Below are 21,068 nucleotides of genomic sequence, written 5' to 3'. Positions count from 1 at the left end.
TTTTTTTTCCAAAAGAAATCTAATATACTATTAAATCCACACAATTTCAAAATACCTTGTCAGGCAAAAGACAAAAATGACCTTTCAACTTGGCGATGTCATAAAGGAATAATTAGTCATTTATCCTTGTTCGAGTTATCTCTCTTTTCAGAGTATCTAAGAACCTTAATCTTTGCAAAAATTTCTGAATATGACACATAAATTTAAAAGATATTAAAAATTGCTAAAATTTATTGAATGACATTCTTGACAATTTTTGTTAACATTTTATAAAACATGGCAGAGGATATATTGTTTCTCAGAAACTAAGTGATATATCACCAGTGCCAATTTCGAGATAAATCACTTTTATACAGAGCACAAAAGTCATGACCAGCATATTGAAGGAAGTACTTGGAGGAACAGCACAGAAAATTTAGAGCATCATCTTCATCTAAGAAACAAATATTATCAAACAAACAAACAATTATATAAAACAAACCTGTAGAAAGAGGAGGCTCTAGTCTCTTAATCAGCTTGATGCCAAGTGCATTTATGTTGGATATCAAAAGTGAAATTAGAGTAACAAGATCATAAAGGTATTTATAGTATATAAATATATATATCCATATATCAACAGCAACATAAACATGTCAAAATAACCAGTGAGAGATTTTAAGCTCTCTTTTAAGTAAGTCCCTGCTAGCTAAGACTAAAAATTAAATGGTTACTTGAACTGTATAGAGAACAATCTATGCACACCTGGCCAGTCATTATGCAAGCTACCCTTCTCAAAACACATAGCTACTATTTGTATGCATTAAAAAAATATATGTGGAACATTTGATATTTAGTGACAAAAAGGGAAGGGGAGGCATTATTAAGCATGGAATATCTTAAATAAAAATTAAAAGCATATTTCATATAGCCAAAGAGAACTTATATACTATTTGATTCTAGAGGAAAATTTTTCATTTTTTTTTAATCAGCTGTACAAAAAAATACCTCATTCTAAAATGATCAGATCTGTCCATTTCACTATTATAAATTAACATCTGATTCTACACTGGCCCCAATCTCTTACTAAATCTAAAACAATGCAAGTCTCTGACTTTCTGGTTCCTACTTCAGCAGAAGAATCAAGGAGAGATCCAATTAAATCTGTCCTATTTCCATAATTCATTAATTACAAAAAGAGTTTTCTTACAATCTTCAAAATAATGAATTAAGCAACATATACTGCTAAGAATGTTAATGTATGTACAATGAGTATCTATGAAAAATGAAATTTATACAAATACATTTGTACTCATTTGATCTCTTAAGAGAAAAAATAAGTTGATTGGAAAGAAGATCCTTTTCTGAGACTTTCAACATAATGGGAAAAAAAAGCCTGATATTCATGATCTTAAGATGCAATAAGGCTGACACACTATGGCTGACAGAAGTAGATTTTCCAGGAGCCCCAATATTTATCACATATGTCGACATTTTGGACCAATGGTTATCCATCCAGAAGAGATGGGGAAAGCGGCTTGTCCTTACAAAATGACGATATTACAAACGATTATTTCAAGCTGATTTTTCCACATGCAAGAGTCAGTACATGATTATGGAGGGGGGTGGGGGGACTTTAGCTGTCAAGAACACGGACGTATGCAGCGGGGAACAGGCCCTCTTGACCGTGTAGCTCGCCTTTCCACCAATTGCTGTCCACTTCCTCTAGAATTGTGACTACATCACCTTTACAGAATCCCAGCTCCTCTTCTGTCTCGGCTTTGAATTCATACTGGGCTGTTGCTCGCTTTTTCTGCAAAGAAAACCAAAATATTAGAAGATTTTCAGGGCAAATACTCACACATGTCAAGAACTACTTGCTAGTCTGCATGTTGTTTCAGTAAAACATACTTGAAGCAAAACACATTTACAGTGTAATAAATAAGAAAGTGAACATATATTTTTACTTTACCTCAAAGTTAACAACATCTGAATATTATTTTACAATAAATTTATCTAAATATTGCCTGTCCTGCTTTATAAAATTTAAGTCTACAGTTTATCTGGTAACATGGTAGATGTTATGAAGTTTACAGATAATTTTAATCATAATACACTGTACCTAGGATAAAAATGACTACATGATTAAAATAGAAATAAAGTTATATCAAAGTGTGCTATATAAAAAGAATAAAAAACACCAAAAAATCAAAAAGTTGCAGCAGAGTCTTTTCAATTAAATTCAACAAATTTTTTTTTGCAGAGTCAACAGTTCTGCTTCGAAAAAAAAAATTCTAGTTCAAGTCTAAACTTATAAAGGGCTTTCCTTCAATGTTCAAATGTAACGTTACTGGAAATCAACTGTTTTGTAAATCAAAAATGAATATATGATAGAGAAAAAAACTTGAAAGTCCAAAAAAAAAAAAAGGACAGTGCAAAAACATAAACGAACAAAAAAATTTAAAAAAAAAATGCCAAACAGCCCAGGAATGTGCAATGTGTAGAAAACATACATAGCCTTTCAATTTCAAAAATATTTGCAGGAGGTTAGAGTGTAGGAAAATGGCTTGAAAATATTTTAGTGTAAAAGAAAAACTGAAGAAAATATTTACATTTGCAAATGTTTTCCTTAAACACCAATTGAGCGGTGTGCATCTGTAGTCGTTCACATAACCACCAACTCATTGTGAAGTGACACTAATTAGGTAGTTGAAATTTTTTATGATTTTAAGATTAAAAGTGTAAATGTTTGTTATGTCAGTCACAAATGTAAAATATGAGCAATAAGGTATCATTTTAAAATATTTTATGATATACACTGTAGATACAGATTCTGGTTTTATGGAATTTGATCGTGTGCTCAGCTCATACCTAAATCCCTATAAAAATGATACCTTATTTTAATATTTCTTTCAACTTTGATCTTTTCATAAAAAATACTCCACAATTTTATTATTGTGCAATTATATATATCATGACACCTGAACATTCCTTGTTCAACCCCCCTTAAACCCATCCTTACCACTACCATAAATGACGGTTTAATGGTTCCAAACTTGGGGGGGGGGGGGGATTAACCTCTTCAAAACAACTTTCAAATTAGTTGCATCAAAAACTTCATCAGACTCCATGCACACTCCCTATATATGATCTAATGGGAGCATTATATGCAACTGCATGCACATGAACTCTGGAAAAAAAGCTCATGATGAGGAAATAGTGATAGTACACACCAAGTTAGTCAAGAGGAAGGCACAGAGGTTGGCTTATAGAGTTAGAAAAGAACAGATGTCAACAACGACAAAAACAAAATAGATCACTCCAAACTCCAACAAAGTTGTCATCAAAGATCTAACAAAGGGCCAACTACTCTAGTGGTCATGCGGTGGGGTGTGATGCTACCAACCCTGTTAGTCGCCATATCTTTGAGTACAATGGTCTGTCCACGATTGACAGATGACATCCGATGATATTCGATCAGTTCGTTTATAGAGTTGAACTTGACAACCCATAGGAAATATTTGCCTGCTCCATCCCTTAATACTTTAAAATGCTGGATATTTTCTTGAAACCTGGAAGAGAAAAAGCATGCACATTTTGAGAGAGGAAAGAGAGATAATATGCATATATATTTTTTTACCTGGCCCAATTCAACGAGCTTTATATTTTGTCCCCGGACCACAGACGAAGTTTTGTGAAACTCTATTAACTCGTTGACCGAGTTGTACTTTTCAACCCAGAGGTAATATTTGCCTTCTCCGTCCCGAAGGACCTTAAAGTGCTGCACCGCCTCGCGAACTCTGAAAGATAAGGTGCCCACGATTGCATTGATTATTTTAGCAAAATTCATCTGGGTGCTGAAGAAATGCGTGCATATAAGTCATTTTTAATATATTTTGGAACACTAATTGTAGAGATAGTGGATCAAAATTTGCTATCTGTTAATTTATACAGTGGCACCTGATAGACCTTCCAAAATAAAATCAGGTATATAAATGAAGAGTCCAGATACGCCTTATTAAAAAGCTTTATATATCAATGATAATCTTATCTAAAAAACTTATTTGTCATGAAGGTAAAGCCAACAGATTATTGGCATCCAAATAAATAAGGTGCCACTGTACATTTTTGGACAATATATTGCTCAACATAAAATAATTAAGTTTGTTCGAGTCACAACTGCTCTGGTATTATGAGTATTCTGACATACTCCAAAGTCCATTAACATAATCTGTCAAAACCCAGCTCTTATGACACTTCTAGACTATTTAAAAAAAAACAAAAAAAAAAACAAAACAAAACAAACTAAGTGTTCCAAAGAACGCATGTGTCACCTGCTTTATAGCTTCCTTAAAGATGTAAATAAATCTATGAGTGGTCAACTATTTATTAGCTACTAGCATTATAATTCATACATTTCCCTGCAAGCAAAAAAAAACAAAACCAAAAAAAATAAAACAAAACCAAAAAAAAAAAAAATAGAAATAAATGAATAAATAAAATAAAACAAACAAAACAAAACAAAAAACAAAAAAAAAAACAAAACCAATAAAAAGAAATATGATTCCCAAACCCTAAAGGCTAAAATGAATAACGAAATTGATATTACTAGTATTAGAAATGATTATTTATCATTTTATTACATCCTTCAAAAGAGTCTTTTACTGCAATTGTCAGTCTACACCATCCATTTTAGAATACCAATTACAGTAAAACTCGCTTATAACGAAGTCACTGGGATCTGTGAGATAACTTCGCTATATCATACAGTTTCAAAGTACAGTGCAACAAGTTCATAAACATGTATAAAATTAATACTATTCATCAAAACCCTAGTTCTTAAAATTAAAACAACATTAGTTAAATTAAACCATTCGGAGTATTTTTTGTAAAGTAGGTCAAAGGTCAAGTGGCTTTTAACACTGGGCAGCATTTTTCATTATATTTTATGACAAACAGTGCACATGCCAAACAGCAAACGTTTTCCTCTTAAATGCAAAATACATGTATATGCTGCATATTGGCTCTTTGAAGTATTTTGAAAAGTAGGTCAAAAGGTCATGTGGTTGGTTACCATGGTAATTTACAAAAGCCATAGTACCAAGTAATTAAGCAAATTACAGTTCTCAAGATATAAGGTGTTAAAGTCGACAGACAGATGCCGGGTAAAGTGATCCCTAAATGTCACTCTGCTCAGTGTGCGACACAAAAAATCACTGACCTTGACAAAAAAAAGTATATGTCATGTTCATGACCACAACTTCTTACCATGAGTAAGTTCAATATAAATGTAAAATAAGATTAGCATATCTGGCATGTGATCTGCAGGAATTATATGTACGAAACATTTATAGTTTAAATATCTATGATTTGGTCAGCTAGACAGCTACCACAGAAGGACAGACTTTACAAAGTTACGCACATGGGAAAATTTTGCATTTACGTTGAAATACCTTGCTAAATTGTAATATTTAAGTCCGCTTATCTTAATAGTTATGATAACAAAGTAACACTTCACATAAATGATAAAAACCAGGCCAAATAAACAGATAATTTGATAGAGTTAAATTCAATTATATTAAAGTTTCAGTAGGTTGGAAAAATTGTTTTTGCTCTCAGTGCAAATAAAGCAAAATTTATCCATTTTAAAATTTTAAATAATCAGTAAATAAAATTAAACTGACAAATGACTTGATTGTTTGCATCAAAAAAATTTAACGCTCCATGTGAGGATCAAACCAAAAAGTTCTCAATTCCTGAGTGTTTTAGACTGGTAATGCGTAATACTGAGCTATTTTTGCTTCACAAAACAACAATGAAGCACCGCATTTACACAATGAATTTGGGGGGGGGGGATAAAAAAATAATATTTTATGGTCTTTTTATGGGTCTTCCCTCCATTTTTACAAATGTTTGCTTTGAAATAAAAATGCACACAATTAACGTATTAAAATCATGGAAAGATGACCCCAAGATGGCAAATTTTTAGAAAAATGTGTTTAAAAATGTAACATTTTTTTTACCCAATGACTCACCGCGCCAAATTTCAAGTTATTTCTTAGCAAATCAAAACACAATCTGAGGAAAATGTTTCCCTTTCCTATTACACAGGAACCTGATACATCAAAAGAATGCTAAAATTTCATGTGACAGATCACTGAAATTGTCATTGCCAAGTGTGCTCAGTTTCCTGCCAAATGCTAGTCAAATGTGCACTGGTTCCTTTATAAGGAATTATAAAGAATGTTGATGGAGATTGAAAAAAAAATCCCAATATTTGAGAATTCCCTAAATCTGTGTTTTTACTGCAAATGCTGAGTGGACTTGTTTTGAAGGTTTAAATTTAGATGCAAAAATTTAACTTAATGATAGTTATCTTGTGTAATGTAAAGTGTAAGATCTATATTTATTGTCAAAACCAGTACCGGTACTCAACATGTTCATATTACTGGAGCAGCTTCCACTAGACATCTATTTCATTTGGCTCTTTATTTGGCATTTAGGGTACATTTGGATGATTTCTTAATTTTCCTTTGATAAATAATTCAAACTCTGAGGCAAATGTATATGTAGACCGTAGTTCTTAGAAATCATTTCACATGCTAGATGTATCATGTATTACGTCTTTAGAATATAATAATAGCATTTACCACTTACTTCACAATAATCTTCAAAACTACAGAAAAAAAAAGTTCTTGTTCAAGCACAGAAAACAGCCAAATTTTTGTGTATGGTTGATTTACATTATTTATAGCCTTCCTGTGTCCTGATTATTACGTACAATACTTGATACAAACCAAGGAAATGAGAGCTTCGTCAACTTTCTACAAATCTTTGATTACATCACAATAGCAAGGGCATATAAAAGTACAGAATTGTTCTTAACAAGTACTGACAGGTTAGAACTGTGCATCTGTATCATTTTAGAGACCCCCCCCCCAAGCTGTATGACCTGCTTATCTTAAATGTCTTTCTTTAAACTTTTGTTTTAAATTTCATATAGACACATCATTATTAATTGCCTTATCAACTGCTCTTTATTTCATGACATGTATCTGAATTTTTTTATTTGATTCAGTAAATTTTTAATGATGCAAATAATGAAACCATGGCCAACAGGAAGAATCTAAAATATCAAAGTCATGCATTTTTTTTTAAATATATATTTTGACTTTTCATGTGCCGTTTCAACTTCCATCCAATTAAGAATTGTTGAATTGGAGTGATATTAATTGATATTAAGTTAACAGAAATGTCACAAAGTATAACATATACATGTATTAATAAACTGATGGTTACATCTGACATTTATGCTCTTATTGAGAGGAAGATATCTGATACATTGAACTGATTTCTGCTAGGGGATACAAGTTGTCAAATGTCTTGAAAATTATAATGTTATTCACTGTGGGCCACATGTCAAAATGGACAACAGGCATGGAATGACCTTTGTAACATTCCTGTTAATGACCTTTATGACATTCCTGTTAATGACCTTTATGACATTCCTGTTAATGACCTTTATGACATTCCTGATATTGACCTTTATAACATTTCTGTTATTGACCTTTATAACATTTCTGTTATTGACCTTTATAACATTCCTGTTATTGACCTTTATGACATTCCTGCTAATGACCTTTATGACATTCCTGTTAATGACCTTTATGACATTCCTGATATTGACCTTTATAACATTTCTGTTGTTGACCTTTATAACATTTCTGTTATTGACCTTTATAACATTCCTGTTAATGACCTTTATGACATTTCTGTTATTGACCTTTATGACATTCCTGTTATTGACCTTTATGACATTCCTGTTATTGACCTTTATAACATTCCTGTTATTGACCTTTATAACATTCCTGTTATTGACCTTTATAACATTCCTGTTATTGACCTTTATGACTGTTATTGACCTTTATGACATTCCTGTTATTGACCTTTATGACTGTTATTGACCTTTATAACATTTCTGTTATTGACCTTTATAACATTCCTGTTATTGACCTTTATGACATTCCTGTTATTGACCTTTATAACATTCCTGTTATTGACCTTTATAACATTCCTGTTATTGACCTTTATAACATTTCTGTTATTGACCTTTATGACATTCCTGTTATTGACCTTTATGACATTCCTGTTATTGACCTTTATGACTGTCATTGACCTTTATGACATTCCTGTTAATGACCTTTGTAACATTCCTGTTATTGACCTTTATGACATTCCTGTTAATAATAATCACATCCAAAAAGACAGTACCATTTCTATCGGACAAATTTCAAAAGACAGAAAATATATCTGATTCATAAAATGAACTAAGTATGAATGATGAAGGATTTAAGGTTTAAAATGATGGCATCAAAGATGGCATTGACCTTTAACTAAAGAAGTGACCATGACTGAATACTGGGTCAAACACTAAAACTGTGTGCACCATTATGATTTCTATGTAACATTTCTCAAATAGGGACCTAACAAGATTTCTTTTCACAAATTGTGACCTTTAAAATATCATCCTCAGTGAAGGCCAAATTCTCAACTTTTGCTTAGAAAAAAAAAAATAATTTGAAAGACAATGGTCTAAAGAGAAGGAGAAATGGATCAGAAAAAAAAGCATCTTTGTTTCCCTTAGGCAACACAGATAACTTTTAATCTCTATGCCAATTACGAGCAAATTTTATGGAGAAGTCTATAAACGGTGACTTCCTTTACTTATCTTGAGAGTTTATAAAGGGAAACTTACTTTACTGATATTAAGAGTCTATAAAGGGAGACTACTGATGTTGAGAGTCTATAAAGGGAGACTACTGATATTGAGAGTCTATAAAGGGAGACTTACTTTACAGATATTGAGAGTCTATAAAGGGAGACTTACTTTACTGATAATGAGAGTCTATAAAGGGAGACTTACTTTACAGATATTGAGAGTCTATAAAGGGAGACTTACTTTACTGATATTGAGAGTCTTTAAAGGGAGACTTACTTTACTGATATTGAGAGTCTATGAAGGGAGACTTCATTACAGATATTGAGAGTCTATAAAGGGAGACTTACTTCACTGATATTGAGAGTCTATAAAGGGAGACTTACTTTACTGATATTGAGAGTCTATAAAGGGAGACTTACTTTACTGATAATGAGAGTCTATAAAGGGAGACTTACTTTACTGATATTGAGAGTCTATAAACGTAGACTTACTTTACTGATATTGAGAGTCTATAAACGTAGACTTACTTTACTGATATTGAGAGTCTATAAAGGGAGACTTACTTTACTGATATTGAGAGTCTATAAAGGGAGACTTACTTTCCTGATAATGAGAGTCTATAAAGGGAGACTTACTTTACTGATATTGAGAGTCTATAAACGTAGACTTACTTTACTGATATTGAGAACTCTCCTGGAGCACTCTCGCTATTCCTCAGCAGAAATGCCCCGTCTGGATGTATGAAGTTTCCTCTACCATCTTTCTCTAATAATCGCCTTTCTGCTTCTAATCGAGGAATTTTCCCAGCAAACCACCTATTAGTGGAAATTAAACACAGTCTTAATCAATCCTCTTGATGTAAACAGAATGCATATGTATACAAAATGAAACCCTCATAAATGACAAAATATTGCTTTCTATCAGTGTCCACATATCGCATGTTATATAATAAAATGAACCTTAACCATTAAGCTTTTACAACTCCAAGAAAACAATATACTCAATATATTCTGTTCATGACTGACTTCAATTTAAATGATTATTTCTATGCTTTCTTGGTGATGTTCAATATATATTGTAACAGCATACTCACGGATGAGGTTTCATTTCTATATAGTTATTTGGTACATATCCCTCTTTACCATCTAGCTCTGCTTTGAACCAATTCTGGTCATCATCCATACTTAGAATCTAAAATTAGGAAACATTCGCATTGGATAAATTTTCTTTAGATTGCAAATTAGTTATTACATAAAGAAACAGATATTTAAAGTGCTTTATTTTTTTTCATCCTTAAAAAATTAGAACATGTACTTCGGTGTCAGACTATCCATGTCTACATACTTCTGTTGCTATGATTGCTATGATTGGATGGAATACAAGAACCAAACACTGTGAACTTTGTTATCTTGCAAAAAATACAATTATACATGTACCTTTAGGTAAAATAACTTTTTATCAGAATCCAAGAAGACAAGACACACACATTTCTTATATCTGATAAAATAAACCTGCTCCAACCTCCTTATTTGTGAGTAAATGTAAGATAAACTTAAAGTCTTCTTTTTTTGTGCATGCCATACACATACAAATATGCACTAAACATCCAAATTCATTTTCTTTTTCCATCTTTTATTAGGCCACTTTTTTGTTTTAGTTGATTTTCAAGACTTGTTTACCAAAAATCAGGTCAGTAGGTCAGTAAAACACTTAAAGATTTTTTTTTAATTAAACCTCCCCCACCCCCCATAAAAAATTGCATACCAGTTATCAGTATATTGTTGGTCTTCAGACAACATAATCAGACAACATTAACCACATTAAAAATATATATATATATAAAATTATTGTAAAATTTAGAATTTTTGTATGTGGAGCAATCAATGCTCTACGTAAAATATTCCCATGATATAGTTAAATATTTCTCTAATTAATCCTTCCTGGCATATTTTATCACACACAAAATATTTTCCTGATAAGGAAACCTGCATAACTTCTCCTTTTTCACTTCTTCCCAAAATCTATTTTCGTGGATACTTATTAAATATTAAAATCAATTTTCAAAATTATATCAAGTAAAAACTTTCATTCCTTACATAAAATAAAATAAATCAGCAAACATATGTTGTGGGGGAGTCACTGAAATTAAGGAAGAGTTTCGTTTTACAGGGTCTGTAATGAAAATGTCATAAATTTTCTACAAACATTCAAAACCAAGAAGAAATCCCTGAAACAAATTTAATCCTATGAATATTAGTAGAGAATTAGAGCAGGGCACCTGGAAAATGATTTTAAAACTCGTTTTGTTGTATTACCTCTTACCCAGATAATATGTGAATCCTTGACATTGATTATAATAAATTTTCTTCAAGGTACATATTTTTGAGTAAATGTAAACACTTGAATAATGAGCATTTTTTTTTAATACAGGTACATGACTGTATGTACACAAGGAAGTCTATGATCAAAAGGAATGCTGTCTGCATGCTTAGGGTCCAATAGTGGGGAAGTGGACCAATGGTCTATAGTACAAATATGATAAAAATCTGAAATGACAAATTTTTTTTTTTTTTTTAAAAACCTGTCAATTTGAATCCCAACATTACTTCATGTACATTCTGTGAGCCAGTATGCGGCTCTTTTCCCTATTACAAAAGGGGTGAATGATAACCATTAGTCAATGTCCCTCCCCCCCTCTCCTCCACAAACACAATTCAATGCTGATCTGTTATTCTTTATTTACAGATCTGTACCTCATTTGTCTAAAGAAAATTGGGATGGATGACCAGAGAGTTACAGTTACATGAATTCATATAAGTGAATATTTAATAAACTGTTACACAAAAGAAATTTGAGATTTATGCCTCCATAATTTTAAGCTACCATTTCATGTATTACTGTGTGCTCATAAATCATTCTTTTACTACTTCTACAAGAAAGTTAGACCATAATTTTTTTGGGCCCATTTATGTTGTGGGTGGCATGACGACTTGGGTAATGGCCACTAGTGCCTCCTGTATGAATTGTGTACATTCAAACTGCAAACATCTTTTTTATTTTTAATTCAGTCTTTTGGTTCTTTAGGCCTAATACCCCCTCCCCTCCCCAAAACTATGACAACAAGTAAGTTGATGGTTTTGTACCAATTGTTCATATTTACTACATTTATGATTAATATTTTAAAATTCTGGGTTATAAACAGACCTTTAGCAGTACATTACATGTGTATACATCTTTGTATTAGTTCAGACCTCAGATATGCAAATTTTCTTTCACGAGGATTTTTTTATTGTCAAAATAATAAAGAGTATGCTAAGAACAGATGATTAGAACATTCTGAGATGGCAGCACAAAAATACAACTGTAATGGTTTGGGCCATGGATATCAGCCTGAGTAGCTCAGTGGTTACAGCACCTGACTAGAGATGCAGAGGTAGTGATGGGACATCGGTTAATTTTCATAATCGATCATCGGTTGGAATCGGTTACTGCTTCTGATGCGATTTTACCGATTATAATCGGATGTCATAGTTTTGTATATAAAAAGCAGACTATTACAATTTTTTCATATTATTTCTTTAACATGAATATATAAAATATATAACATATTATTTTCTTTGTTGTTTTGCTTCTTTTACACTCTCTATATATGCACCTTTTGGTTCTTAATCACCTCTGCTTCGTGCTAGGTGGCTAGTATCAGATGCAGACGCCATTTTCTTTCATTAAGAAGAAATAAATTTTAAACCAGAAATGGATAATTCCGGAATATGTTGTATTAAATGTATGATTCTGATGATCGATTATGAAAAATTATAATCGATCATCGGAATCGGTATCATTTTTTCGTCGACAATCGATGTTTTCTGATTATCGGTACAACACTATGCAGAGGTCTCCCGTCCAGCCATTAATTTTTGCCTCTTCCTGTTATATAATTTGGTGCCATCTACCACCCCTGGACTTGCAGGTAAAAGTCCTGCCAGGGTTAAGAAGAACTTGGATTGTGTCTTGGAGGGTGAAGACAATTTAAGGAAGGAGAAATGTTATGGTTTGGGCTGTGGATAGCTTAGTGCAAAGAGGACCTGACTTGTGATGCAGGGGCCCCATGTTTGATTCCAAATCCGGCCATACATTTTCTCCTTTCCTGTTACACAATCCTCAAATCACATTTTTTGTGTATAACAATCAAACTTTTCTTGAATGCATGGAAATGTAGCTCCCTGTTCATCTAATTTCTTCAGATCCTTGAGCTACAGATCTGCAGTTAGTACTTCATATGATTAAATTAATTCCTTGAACTTAGTACAAAGTTTGTTTTAAAGCCTAGATTCAGAGTATATTGTCTCAAACAAAGATCTTTTTCACAAAAATCAAATACTGACATCCCAAAAGCAATGTTAAATTTTATTAAACAACTAGTTTAAAGAAGGTTATGGTTGTCTAAATAGTTGCATGATATGACCTATATAAGTCCAACTATTCAAAGAAGTATACCATTACTCAATATTCAAGTTTAAATGCGTAGGTATACTGATTATTAATGACTCATGCTCGAGATCATTGAGAAAAAACAATTAATACAGTGCCTTCTTGTATACAATGTAATATGACACACTAAGTCCGAAATCTCGAACTTGGTAAACTAGCACCGAGATAATAATCAAACATTGGAAACTATTTTTGATGTCATTTTCTTCCAGGAAGTCAACTCGCCCAAGTATCCAAAACAAATTTATAATCAGCAAAAACGACACCAACATGTATGAGTCAAACGCTACTAATTAAACTGAGAAAAAGAATCAAATACCTTCAAAATATTATTTTTGGAAAAGCTTAATTCATCATCAGCAGTTGCTCTGAAGTCATGTTTCGCTATCGCCTCCATCTTGACCGTGATAAATTCCTGCGCGTGTTGGAGAAGTCCTATATCTAGTTTCCTTTCGTTATAGAAAAAAATATGCCAATGAAAACACAAAAATTATTTTAACTCAAACGCTAATTTAAGTTTTAATTTCGTAGAATAGTTTATCGGAAATCGAAAGTATTAGTTAACTCCTCTGTAAGTTTTGATAAAATCTACATTCTATCTCGGAAGGGGAAATCTGGTGATTCATCAAACATTTCGAGCCCGATCCAATTTTTCCAAGTAGTCAGTTCTAGCATGGACCTAGTATATATAGGTCCCTGGTTGTAGTCACTAAACTTATAATTTGTGTCAAATTTGTGTAAATTTGTGTCAAATGTGTTGTAACACAAAAAGATACTATAAGTCAATTTAGAAATAAATAATCAATTCGAACATTAAAATCAGTTTTGGGAATTTTTCCAGATATATGTCAATTTATACTTTTTAATAGTCTTTCCAATGTATTTGGATCTGCACATATGAAATATTGACCTTTTTTCACAAACAATATGTTAGAAAATTTGCATGTCACTTTATGGAATGTTTTTTAGCCCCCCCCCCAAAAAAAAAGAAACACAATTATAATCGTATTTCAATGTGTTTCTTTTTTATGTATTTTTTTTTATGTACATGCTGCATACCTAAAGTTTGTGGTGCTAAAACTCCAAAATGCTTTTACTTATCAACTGGCGCAGTCTCAACTTGGCAGTTATTTTTTTTAGTCGCACAGAGAGAGAGAGAGAGAGAGAGATCCATTATATATATTGATAGCTTTTATATTAATTAATATATGACTAAAGTCACTTATCGTTATATATGGAACAACTGAATCTCGGAACGCTCGTCCTTCTATGTGATTAAAATCAGATCCTTTGATCCGCTCATATTACGGGCACTGGAAATTAATGTAAATTTATAGACGTTTTAGGAAAATATTGTTCAGACTGGAAATTGTGTGTTAATATGAAAAAACAAAAACAAAACAGAATGTTTTGAATTTTTTCAAGAAAATCAAACAGTTGATGAAACATCATTTAGATTTTATTACAATCACCAAATGATTAACATACACTATAATGACTATAATGAATATAAATATTTGGGTGTTGTATCTGATGGAAAACTGATATTTGCAGCTGAACAACTATCAGAAGCATTATGCTATTAAATCAAATTTTCCTGCAAATATTAATTTTTCAGCTGAAATTATGTTGATATTATATCAGTCAATGATAATACCAATTACCACATATGGATCTATCAAATCAATCATTTTAATTTGAATCTCTTCACCATTTTACAATAGTATATAGAGATTTACAACATTTGGGTGATTTAATACATAACATTGGCATACGTGAATAATAAAGAACAAAAATTAGTACGTTGCTATATATGTGAAGTATGGGAATTCTAGGCCGGGGAGCATATTTTATTTATTTTCTTTATAAACGAACACAGTTTTCTCAGAAAGCAGTGTTGATTATACTATTCATGATGTTTTTAAAACTAATTATATTCTTCAATCTTATGTGTTTTTCTGTTAAACATAGCATTCTTTTTTTTTTTTTTGTAGTGAACTGTACCTTAGTATATACGAAAGCCCATTGAGCTCATTTTCGTATATATATACAATGCCCGCACCGTACAAACTGCTATTGATGAGATGGCGGGACATGACAGGCAAAACCTATTACGCTACAAGGAAAAAGACAATAGCGACAGGGTCCCTCTGGAAACCACATACCATCCCGTCCTTAAGAACCTCAGCGGTATCCTTCAAAAGAATCTACCAATTCTCCACTCAAATAAACGAATGGCAGAGGTCTTTAAGGAGCCCCCATTGGCTGCATACAGACGCCCGAGGAACCTAAAGGACATGGTAGTAAGAACCAGATTGGACAATCCATTACCTAACGGGGGCTTTAAAACTTGCTCTGACAGAAGATGTCTTCTCTGTAAGTACAGCCTTGACACAGACAGTTTTAACAGCCCCGTTACAGGCCGCAGCTACAAAATACTAGGGAATTTGTCCTGTCAAACAGACAACTGCATTTATCTCATCAGTTGCAAAGTTTGCTCCAAACAGTATGTTGGTGAAACAGGAGATCTCCGCAGGAGAGTCAATAATCACCGTTCTACCATTAGGACCAAAAAACTCAATGAACCCGTTGGGGATCATTTCAACCTTGAAGGTCACAAATGGGAGGACATGACAGTAGTGGTTATTGACCATAATTCAAGATGGACAGAAGCGCAGAGAAAAGGCAAAGAAAAGTTCTGGATGCACAAGCTGAAGTCATTCCGCCCTAATGGTATTAACAAACTTAATGACTTCACCAGGATGAACGTGAACTAGACCCAATCCCGGATTGTAACAAACAAGTTCATTCTCTCTATATAGTGTAAACTTTACCGTTAATTCGTTTTAGCAATCCTGGAACAACCTACCCAAATATTTACAGCTTACATTTTTGTTTATTTCTTTTTTCCGATTTCTAAATTTATAATATATCCAAATTCATATTTCAAAATTGTCCTTCCATATTATCTTTCTTTAATTTCTTTTTATCATGTAGAGTTCCGCTATTTTGAGAGAATAAGACAATGTACGATTTACTGTTGGTCGTAATTAATTAGCGATAATTAATTCGTTCAATTATGTAAATCACACTTCACCAGCGTACACCCGATAGACCGGACGCAATTCATAGCGCTCCGGTTTTCTTTGTTCACAACTGTTTATAAACTCCAAATTAAGGATACACCAAAGGCTTTTTTCAAGATTTTCAACAATTTTGAGATTTTTGGCTAAGAAAAAGAAGTTAATCACTGCTTTATAATGCATGTAAAATTTTTGGTAATTATGAAATGGTTTTCTAATTATTTAAGAATAATGAAACATAAACACTACCACATGTGAATGTTCCGTTATTGGAGCTTCTGATTTGATCTGTGACTGCCTGCTCATGAAAGACGCAATAAATCACTGTGACCACTTGGGGAATTCTTCACTAGCCACACAGAGGTTATCAGTAATTAAACTACAGGGACTCTAGATTTAGAGAAGAAGATCTAACAGATCACTAATGACCATAAAATAGGAGGTGGAGCTTAGCTCTTGCCATTTTGCCGGGAAATCTTACTGATTCAGAATTGAACCTATTTTACTTAATTAAAAGCATCTAAATACAGAAAAGAACCTCCCATTCTTGTGAATATGCATGGAAAATATGGCTAAGTGACAGGCATCCAAAGCTGAATCTCCAAGGTGTCATATATTCCTAGCTTTGGCAGATTTTGTTGTGTAATGGGTTTTTGCCCTCTACTGTAAAGTAAGATCAGACAGTTTGTGGTATGATTTCAAAGGATTCGGCTCCCTTATTTATTGACCAATTTCTCTGAAAATTGGACGGGTTACTTCTCAAATGTATGTTCACAAAACCGTATCTCAGATTTTTGATATCTAGCTTAGTTTTGGAATTATTGAGGGAAATGTTAAATTAGGCTAATAAATTGTTAACATTGAAGGACAAATGGCTGTAACTTTTGAATTAGAAGATTTATCAAAAATCTGAGATACAGTTTTTAAGTTTAATCTTTAATCTACCTTGAGGCAAAATTAGCACTTTGAGGGGTTAAATACAAAAAAGTTGATTTATAAAATATTTATGCACTAAAATTTACATTAATATTTAAATAATTTTTAAATAAGTTACTAATTAAAGTTTAAATTAGGATAATTAAATAGTAAATTTAACAAGCTTTCAAATGATATATACTTTTATTATGTTATCTTTGATAATGAAGGAATTACATGCAAATTAAATTCCGGCATTTGGAAACCTTTGGTGTATCCTTAAACATGTAACATTGTAAATATTTAGTGTTTGGTAGTTTAGTAGTAGTGCTAGTTGTTTTTGCTTCTCTATTTCCTTTGTTTTTATGACTTCTTAACTTTTTTCTTTGTCCTGAGGAAGGGACAGGTTGTCCCGAAAATTTGACAATTATAATTGTTCGTGTCGTTGGTCATTTTTAGTGCTTTATATATATATATATTTATATATATATATATATATATATATATATATATATATATATATATATATATATATATCTTTGAATAAATTGTCGATGTTTTCGTAAGTAATGGTATGACCACGTGGCACAACTTTTAAATATTATGTTGTATTTCTACAGTGAGTCTATCGGAGATGATCATTTGATACGGATATTTGTCATCCAATTTTAACATTAGGTTACTCATGTGATGTGACACAATTGTTTTGTAAAATATATAAATGTATCTCACTGTTTTCAATTTTCTGAGATCTTAATTTTATTTCGAATTCTATTGAGAGTGTTAAAAATGACACCGGAAAGGGGGATTATTTTCCCGAAAGTTTCATGCACTTTTGAGAAACTCGCATAGACTTTGAAAATGTTTGAACAGCGTTGAGAACAAAATGTGACGGCAAAAAAAGATTTAGAAAGAGGAAAGACGCATTCAATGGCGAGAAACCATAAAATTTTCAGCTTATGAGAATCCAAGTTCAAAATAGTCTTTCGTTTTTCATTGTAATGAATAAACTAGATCAATAAAGTAAAAGACAATGGAGACTTATGCAAATGTCTCTGTTTTACAGGGAAAGTTTCGCGTTATAACGCGAAAGGTACGCGTTATAACACGAAAGTTTCGCGTTATAACGCGAATATATATATATATATATATATATATATATATATATATATATATATATATATATATATATATATATATATATATATATATACTCTTTGCTGTATACCTTAAAGGACTTGTCCCATGTTTCTCAGTTACTTGAAATTAAAAGCGTATTATGTCCCTTATGATCATAGTTTATAAATTTCGTGTTTTTATTGTGGAGATATAACGCGGTAATTAAACATAATTGATTAAAATAAAAACCCCTCAGTCAAAAATCCCAGTTAATTAGAGTTTTCATTTATAACGCTAGTCTTTTTAACAACCCCTCGTATATATAAATAAATAATATTATGGATGAAAATCAAAAAAGTAGACCCCTCCTCCCCGATACATTTCTGATTAACAGTATCTTGTTATAATTATTCTTTCAAAAGAATCATATGGCACGTTAAGCTCATGAAATGATACTTTGTTCCCTCACTTTTAAGCTAGATTTCTAAAGTGTATAACTTATAGCCTAAAATGATGGATTCCTTTACTAGTGGTAAAGTTATAGTGAACTTTAGTGATAAAAAAGAGCCTTAAAAAAGAAAGCGACGAGTGGAGATATTCCTGAGGAAAAAAATCAGTCTAAAGAATTTCTTGAATTCAACAAGTGAAAAAGGAGAGAATCTTTAAAGGAATATTCATTTTATTAATTAGTAGGGTTTTGAGATTAAATGCAAAATTGACACTAATCTATCCATTTCTCGCATCAATTTTCTTTTACATCTTTTGAAGAAATGTCATTTATAAATTCATAGAGGTCCCCGTCTGGGTTCATGTTTCTTATCTGTCAGTCAAGATCACAGGTTCCTGAGAAACATGACTATATGTGTATAATTTCGCGTTTTAACGAGAAAGTTTCGCGTTAATTCGCGAAAGTTACGCGTTACAACGCGAAAGTTACTCGTTATAACGCGAAACTTTCGTGTTATAAAGAGAAAAAATATTTTTCTTAACCTACGAAAATGAGCTCAATGGGCTTTCGTAAGTATATAATGAAATTCATATCCGATTTCTTCTAGATTACAATAGGAACAGATTCTGTCTAGTCTTGGTATATTAAGCCAACGTCCGCTTTCAGTTGGTAAATGATGGTTACAAGTTCGGAATCTACAAAATGTAGTTAAATCCTTTTTTTGATAAAATATTAAAATAGTTTTCAAACTTTAATTCGTCTTTGTATATTCTATAATTTAATGCTTTAGGTGAAGTTTGAAGAGTTGACTGCCAATCTAATTAAAATTAGATCTTCCATTCGCTCCCCGATTTTTTATATGTCGCGACATATAAAAAATCGGGGAGCGAATGGAAGATCTAATTTTAATTGGATTGAGTTGACTGCCAACTTTGTTTGAATTGATCAATTAATGTGAGTTTAGCTTTAACCATTTTGTATTATTTGAGTTTTGTTCAAGCCAAATATTAGATAGTCCACAATTATTCCAAATATTTCTAATATTTTCAAACCAACTGATTTTTCCTCCTATTTTTTGATTTATAATAAAGCCTAATTTATAGCATAAATTTTCAATTTTTGGATATGAAGTATGGATAACTGACTTCAATTAAATGTGACTTTATGTCTTCAGACCAATTTCCTTTTGAAAAAACACAACACTTAATATTTAAAGACATACTAGGGGTATATAGAAAGGCATCAAATCTTGCTGTTTTATCTTAATTGGGTCGTTTTCCTTTGTACTATTTATGTTATGAATATATGTTTAAATATTATAAGAGACTCAAGGAAATGGTATGCAAACATGATTATAATAATTATTTAGTGATTTCTGCATTTAAAGAAGACAAAAAATTGTATCTAGTCGGAATATCTATGCAAAGAAAACTGTCTTCATTACTACAAAAATTATTATTTAAAGCTACCTTTGAAAAAAAAAGTTATAGATCTGCAGTAACAAAATTAAGAATCAGTGCCCATCCATGATAAATACTGTTTAGAGTTATACTCTACATTATTTTGTTTACCTCACATTTGTCACTTTGTATATATAGGATCTCCCATGATTTGTAGTTGGATATGATTTTTATCCAACGAGTTGTGTGTGTTTTTTTTTAATCCCCGAGCCTTGGCGATGGGATAAAAACCTACAACTCGTTGGATAAAAATCATATCCAACTACAAATCATGGGAGATTCTTTTTATCCCATGTTTAATACTTCACAACCAATGTTTTACACTGTTTTTTATAGGACTCCACTTTATTTTACTTCATCACGCTAACGCAAAAACCATTGTGACGTCACAACTGCACTTGACTGTGGGGTATCAAAAAAATATCCAATGACGGTCAGAAAAATTGTGCAGATGTATAGGCTACATGTATAAGATCATTGGCCTTGTCATGATTTGCTCTTTTAAGGAGCGTTTTTTTTTATTTCTAAATTTTTAAATTATTTGTGCATAAATAATTTTAGAGAGTGTTACTTTTATCTATTTGTTATGTTCTTCTGCAGGTTTCATGCATTTCGCTCGACACAGTAAATCGACATTAAGTCATTTTCTGTCTAAATATATTATTTTAAAAGAATTTGATACATTAGCAATGAAATTCAAACAAACAGAAAAACTGAAAAGGGGGGGGGAGGGAATGTATTTTACGGTCAGAAAAATTGTGCAGATACATGTATAAGATCATTGGCCTTGTCATGATTTGCTCTTTTTAGGAGCGTTTTTTTTTTTATTTCTAAATTTTTAAATTATTTGTGCATAA

General features: G+C 31.8%; 1 protein-coding gene across 3 annotated transcripts; it reads right to left on the bottom strand.

The window, feature by feature from the left end:
* Nucleotides 1-213: 213 nt before the first annotated feature.
* Nucleotides 214-13,662, bottom strand: LOC133200132 (growth factor receptor-bound protein 2-like). 3 transcript variants are annotated; one of them, XM_061335883.1, is made up of 6 exons: nt 13,506-13,662; nt 9,789-9,886; nt 9,385-9,510; nt 9,223-9,240; nt 3,383-3,548; nt 214-1,789 (listed from the first exon to the last, which is right to left on the bottom strand). In XM_061335883.1, the coding sequence occupies exons 1-6, from the start codon at nt 13,581-13,583 to the stop codon at nt 1,613-1,615; spliced, it is 663 nt and encodes a 220-aa protein (XP_061191867.1). In that variant the 5' UTR covers nt 13,584-13,662; the 3' UTR covers nt 214-1,612. The 3 variants fall into 3 exon arrangements, with proteins under 3 accessions (XP_061191867.1, XP_061191868.1, XP_061191865.1); XM_061335884.1 differs by lacking the exons at nt 3,383-3,548; nt 9,223-9,240 and adding an exon at nt 3,617-3,776 and having other exon boundaries at nt 9,367-9,510; XM_061335881.1 differs by lacking the exon at nt 9,223-9,240 and having other exon boundaries at nt 9,367-9,510.
* Nucleotides 13,663-21,068: the final 7,406 nt, after the last annotated feature.

This window comes from Saccostrea echinata, unplaced genomic scaffold (genome assembly GCF_033153115.1).
Source record: "Saccostrea echinata isolate AGI-Se365-2 ecotype Australia unplaced genomic scaffold, CSIRO_AGI_Sech_v1 ptg000037l, whole genome shotgun sequence".
Taxonomy (NCBI): Eukaryota; Metazoa; Mollusca; class Bivalvia; order Ostreida; family Ostreidae; genus Saccostrea; species Saccostrea echinata.
The sequence above is the reverse complement of the archived record's forward strand: the minus strand, read 5'-3'. Positions and strand labels throughout refer to the sequence as shown.